Source organism: Anticarsia gemmatalis, chromosome 27, assembly GCF_050436995.1.
Source record: "Anticarsia gemmatalis isolate Benzon Research Colony breed Stoneville strain chromosome 27, ilAntGemm2 primary, whole genome shotgun sequence".
In the NCBI taxonomy this organism is placed as follows: Eukaryota; Metazoa; Arthropoda; class Insecta; order Lepidoptera; family Erebidae; genus Anticarsia; species Anticarsia gemmatalis.
Genome location: NC_134771.1, coordinates 838,195 through 844,184, shown reverse-complemented (window position 1 = coordinate 844,184; position 5,990 = coordinate 838,195). Strand labels below are relative to the sequence as shown.

The 5,990-nt window shown below is 37.1% G+C and overlaps 1 protein-coding gene across 1 annotated transcript; it reads left to right on the top strand.

Moving 5' to 3' along the window:
• The first annotated feature begins 1,031 nt into the window (after positions 1 to 1,031).
• On the top strand, positions 1,032 to 5,740 carry LOC142984513 (uncharacterized). The gene is made up of 5 exons (XM_076132200.1): positions 1,032 to 1,121; positions 2,597 to 2,717; positions 3,484 to 3,569; positions 4,204 to 4,351; positions 5,259 to 5,740. The coding sequence occupies exons 2-5, from the start codon at positions 2,610 to 2,612 to the stop codon at positions 5,685 to 5,687; spliced, it is 771 nt and encodes a 256-aa protein (XP_075988315.1). The 5' UTR covers positions 1,032 to 1,121; positions 2,597 to 2,609; the 3' UTR covers positions 5,688 to 5,740.
• The last annotated feature ends 250 nt before the right edge of the window (positions 5,741 to 5,990 follow it).

Genomic DNA, 5,990 nt, shown 5'->3' with positions numbered 1-5,990 from the left:
AAGGTGACTGACTGACATAGTGATCTATCAACGCACAGCCTAAACCACTGGATGGATCGGCCTTAAATATGACATCCATATGTTATGACGTAGGCATCCGCTGAGGAAGGATTGTGATCAATTTTACTCCCAAGGGGGTAAAATAGAATAAATAAATAAATAATAAATAGTTTTTATGAAAATTTTGTCTTAGGTCATAAACCATGCGAGCGATGTCGCGGGTTAAAGCTAGTATGTACTGTTGTTATTATTAGGAGAAGGTTCTTACGGAAAAAAATGTTAAGAAAATCATTCAGAAATATTGAAAAATAGACATTTAATTTTGCATATTTTAGACGGTACGAAGTTCGCCGGGTCAGCTAGTATTCTAATATAAATCAGAAAAGACCTATACCTAGTACTTTAGAGATCCCAAAATTTGTAGTCGCATACACTACCCACTGCGCCACTGGCCCCCGGTCTGAGGCATTTAGCGGTAGTTTATCCATTCAATAGTGTCAAAACTCATACGAAAAAAAACGAGATTGAATAGATAAACTACCGCTATATTTACTCAGAAACCGGGGGTTAAACAGTTATAAATAAATAAATAAATGTAACCCATTACTGTCCCACTGCTGGGCAAGGGTCTCCTCCCGTAATGAGGGGAGGGGTTAGGCCTTGAGTCCACTACGCTGGCCAAGTGCGGGTTGGGGACTTTGCATGCCCTCAATAAATGTATTAAACAAATTTTTAGGCATGCAAGGTCTCCTCACGATGTTTTCCTTCACCGTTGGAGCATGTGATAATTATTTCTAATACACACATAACTTCGAAAAGTCATTGGTGTGTTGCCTCGGGTTCGAACCTGCGACCACTTGCGTGGGAGGTGTCAACTTATACCACTCGGCTATCACTGCCTTTAAACAGTTAATAAAACAAAAAATCGTGCGTCATTTTCTGCTATCGCTACACAAAATCATTGCGAATTCCGTACCGGGGTGGTTTGACGTTTATAAAAGAGCTCAGCTTACCTCAATACGACATACGCCGTGATATATCGAGCGACGCCGGGTGTCTTACATAGTGCTGTGGACTGTGACAAGTGTAGTTTGTAGATTTTGATAAATAAATAATAATATGTAAGTGGTTTTTTATATTTACAAATTGTGATTGTGTTTTTTGAAATTTAAGAAATGTGTTACATATACTTATCTTTATCTTTATATTATATAATTCTTCTATAAGTGTGTATGTCACTGAACTTCTCTTAAACGACTGGACAGATTTTGATGAAATTTTTTGTGTGTGTTCAGGGGGATCTGAGAATGGTTTAGATTATTAAAAAAAGTTTAAAATTTTCAAATTAAAGACATGTAGACAGGACAATGTCTGTCGGGTCAATATATGCTTCTGCGGCGCAGTGGTTAAAGTGGTCGCCACGCCACTACTAGTGAGTCGGGAGGTCGTCGGTTCGATTCCCACACGATATCAATATTTGCGTGATCCACAGATAGTTGTTTCGGGTCTGGTTGTACTTTGTGTCCGTTGTTTGTATGTTTGTAAAAGTCCCCGCGAATGAAGAGGAATTCTTAGTGCGGGAGTTGTCTTTTAAAAGTAAGAAAAAATCCATAAAAAAATCATTCATTATTTTGCGTGAAGATTTTCAGACAGTCGTATAAACTTTCGCATCTATAATATTAGTAAGATTCCTACTATAATTTGTATTAGCAGACATTCCTAGTAGCAACCCGGAGCTTGGATGAGTGCCCGATAAATGACAATATGGATCTATACAATATAAATTTATCAGACATACTGTGGGAATATACAGTCCTATATTCAGTAAGGTCAACTTGGGTAACTTTGAATCATTTGGGTAACATTGACAGTGGCAATATGAACTAGTTTCGATTATTTTTTCATATGAAACCAATAAATTAAAATAGATAAAGGTTTATTTTAGTTTTGCAAACTTTTATCAATTGTGTTGGTTTCATATAAAAAAAATAATCGAAACTAGTTCAAATCCCCACGTTCAATGTTACCCAAATGATTCAAAGTTACCCAAGTTGACTGTAGTTCAGGTGTATTTTACCTATTATCGTGACAGCTTCCGTGGCGCAGTGGTTAAGTTGATCGCCACGCCATTACCCAGTACGTCGAGAGGACGTGGGCTCGATTCCCACATTGAACAATTATTTGTGCGATTTACAGATAGTTGTTTCGAGTCTGGTTGTACTTTGTGTCCGTTGTTTGTATGTTTGTAAAAATCCTTGTGAAAGAAGAGCAATTCTTAATGCGAGAGTTTTAATAAAATAGGAAGAGAGAGAGGGTTAGTCATAGAGTCCATCACACTGTCTAAGTGTATCATTGACTATCATAAGTGTCAGCATTTGACCTGAATGAATAAATAATTTGATCTTGATTTCATATATCAGACGCCACCAAATACTAAGCTTCTATTAAAAATAATCCAACATATATTACAAAATACTCATTTTCTCAACCTGGGAATCGAACCCGAGACATTGTGGTCAGCACTCCCATAAACTATCAACTAGACTGCTTCATTCTCATTATTTAAATCAACTATAATGTTATGTTTTTTTTTCAGATACAAATTCAAGATGGCGATTAGAGGAAGGTACCTATTTATACTGCTGCTGGTGTCGTGTTCTGGAGCTGATTACTCAGACTTTACTGTTAGCGACAGTATATTCTTGAAGACTTTGAGGGTATGTATAGATTTAAAACAAATTTCTTATTAATTGATTTCGTAATTGCCTTTTTTCATCGTATGGTTAGTGGTCAACCTAGTATCTAAGTTGAACCCTGTGACATAATAATATGTAGTTTAACAAGAATCGCGAGCGAAACATGCTCTTTAAATTTACTAATTACGTCTTAACGGCCACCCATCACCGTCACCGACCGGTACACATAACAAGTACCTGAGATATTCATAGAAACCGGATAATCTTTATATATATAATTCTTCTGTAAGTGTGTATGTCACTGAACTTCTTTTAAACGACGGGTCCGATTTTGATGAAATTTTTTGTGTGTGTTCAAGGGGATCTGAGAATGGTTTAGATTATTAAAAAAAGATTAAAATTTTCTAATTAAAGACTTGTAGACAGGACAACGTCGGTCGGGTCCGCTAGTTAATAAGTAAAAATCTGTTTTAAGGTTGACTTTTACATATTATTGGACATATTTATTATATTATTGGACAACTCACACACGGTCATTTGATTCCAAACTAAGCAGAGCTTGTACTGTAACCAGATAACTGCTGATAAACATACTTATATACTTCTAAATATATACTTATATAGATAAATTGACCAGGCTCAGAACAAATACTCGTGCTCATCACACAAAGATTTGTCCCGGGTAGGATTCGAACCCACCACACGCGGCGCTACGGTTGTTGCGGCGAGGTGACCGCTTAAACCACTGCGCCAAACGTGCAGTATACATGTTTTTTGTATCTTTCAGGAGCTGACAGATCAAACTAAAGCAGACACATTGAACCTTCCAGCGAATGCGTCGTCCATCAGAGAAAACATTACTGATACGTTTAGGTAATTAATATTATTTCCACATAATATATAAAATTCCTCCGTTATTGACTGACTGACTGACAACGCACAGCCGAAACTACTGAGCGTAGAACCTTGAAATTTGGCATAAAGATTCCTTAGGAAGTGTAGAGGAGCAATAAGAGAAGATTTTCAGAAATTCCCTTCCGTAGGGGGTGAATTGCGAGCAAAGCTACGGCCGGAGTGCTAGTATTATTTAAATTATTACTTCCAGCAGAGTAGTGATAGCCGAGTGGTCTAAGTATTCGCCTCGTACGCGTGAGGTCTAGGGTTCGAGCCCGAGTCAGTACATTTATCTAAGTTCTAACAGTCACGAAAGTCATCGAGATACCTTGCCTTGCAATTGCATGCCTGAGAGTTGGGAAAACTTCGTGATAAAACCTCGCACATCTGAGAGTGGTTTAACACATTTCTTGAAAGAATACATAAGCATTTGGGCAACGTAATGAAAAAGGTGTGTTGCCTTGGGTTCGAAATTTCAACCACATGCGTGGAAGATGATTACGTAAACACTTGGCCATCACTGCTTTGACAGTTGAAACTTTCTATAATTGACCTAAACAATCATATTGGCTGTATTTGTAATTTCAAAAATAAAATATATTTTTTTCCTCAGTTGTGAAAACCGAACATACGGGTACTACGCGGACGTCGACAACGATTGTCAGGTGTTTCACGTGTGCAACCCTATGCAGTTGTCCGGCGGCAAGAACGTTACATACAGATACAGTTTCATCTGCCCTAATGAGACTATATTCAACCAGGTTTGTCACATTATTATTATTATTGGTACACCATTTTTGGATATCCAAGTCCCGAATATTTGGAAAGCGTCCATGGGACCTAAAATGCCACTTAGAGGCCTTTTTAGACTGCTTTATGGCCAGTTGCTTCATCAAAAGTAATAGCTAAAGTATAGGGATAAAGTAAAAATGACTAATTTGAATGTTATTTTTACGTTGGCTGTTACATTTGATAGGAAAACTGGCCTTTAGAGTTTCAAAAATGTATGGCTACACAATCCGGTGATTATATCCCTGTTTACATTATAAAATACACTTAAGGAGAATTAGGGTTTGCTTGGAACTATGAAAAAACGACATAAATATATTTTATAACATCAAGCCTGCTATACGCGTAAGGTGTAGGCAGAGGTGTATGAAAAAGATATTGATTTTTCATCCCTCATACATAGCAAATGTCTGAATTGATTTCGATGAGACATAATTATGTAAGAACCAGCGTCAGAAAAATGCTTTCTGTAGCCCTACCATGAGTTGGCGTAGTTAAAAACTAGAGTAGTTAACGTGAGAACGCAACTACAACAGTGGGCTCAAATAGGGAAAAAATGAACGACAAAGCCAATCTACATTCACTGTTGTTTAATTTAACTACACGTTATTAAATATGGCGACCCATGGTAGCAATTTTGGTACCTTAACTATCCGCTAGAGGCGCTGTTCGAGTTTTACGAGAACTACAGTGTCTCCGGGAGACTATAGTTACCAACTCATGGTAGCGCTACTGACAAAGAAACTACATCCAAATAGGTTCACGAGAGTAGTATCTTTGGTGTCACATACAAACACACATACAATTTGAACATATAACACCCCTCTTAATTCATTCGATGTTAAAAAACCCTTTTCTAATCGTTTGTTTCTATTACAGGAAGTCCTGACCTGCACGCGACCAAAAGACTCCATCCCCTGCGAAGAATCTCCTAACTTCTACCACCTAAACATGGAGATAGGCAAAGAACCAAACAAGACAGAAAGCGACAGCAAAAAGGAAAGAAAAACGCAAAAGAGGAAAGAAATAAAGAGGAAAGAAAACATTGTGATGGAAAATCTAATTAAAGATATCGTTAAAGACGAATTGAAAGAGAAGTTAGAAACGCTAGAATTTGGTGTTAAAGAGGTTGAAAAAGAAGTAGGTGACAGTCCTATGCTGATAGAAGCAGTGATTGAGAATATAGAAGAGAGCAGTCATGAACAGAAGGAGACGGAAGAAGATTTGGACAGAATAGTGATGGAGAGGAATATGAGGAATGAAAGGCAGATGAGAAGAGGCGGGTTTAGATTTAAGAGTGATGTTTAAGATGTTATGTGAAATATTGGAATTAAAATAAATGTATGATATTTGATAGCGTATTGAGATGTTTTTATTGATAAATTGGACTGCTCTGACTTTGTTCGGGTATGGTTGAGTTTATCCTGTTGATTCCGTTCCCATGGGAAAATCCCATATATCTCATACAAACCTTGATACAAAAATATTAAAAGAATAATTCAATTTAGTTTAGTTGTTCAAAAGTTATGCGATTACACTTCGGTGATTCGCTTATATTTATTTTGATGATTATATCCGCACAGTAAAATTCGTCAACCTATTTTTTTTTTC

Bases quoted from the DNA above. Each gene is read 5' to 3' on its own strand.
- LOC142984513 (XM_076132200.1), top strand. From the start codon at position 2,610: ATGGCGATTAGAGGAAGGTACCTATTTATACTGCTGCTGGTGTCGTGT. The intron at 3,570-4,203 runs GTAATTAATATT...TTTTTTCCTCAG, and splicing joins AACATTACTGATACGTTTAG to TTGTGAAAACCGAACATACG. The intron at 4,352-5,258 runs GTTTGTCACATT...TTTCTATTACAG, and splicing joins ATGAGACTATATTCAACCAG to GAAGTCCTGACCTGCACGCG.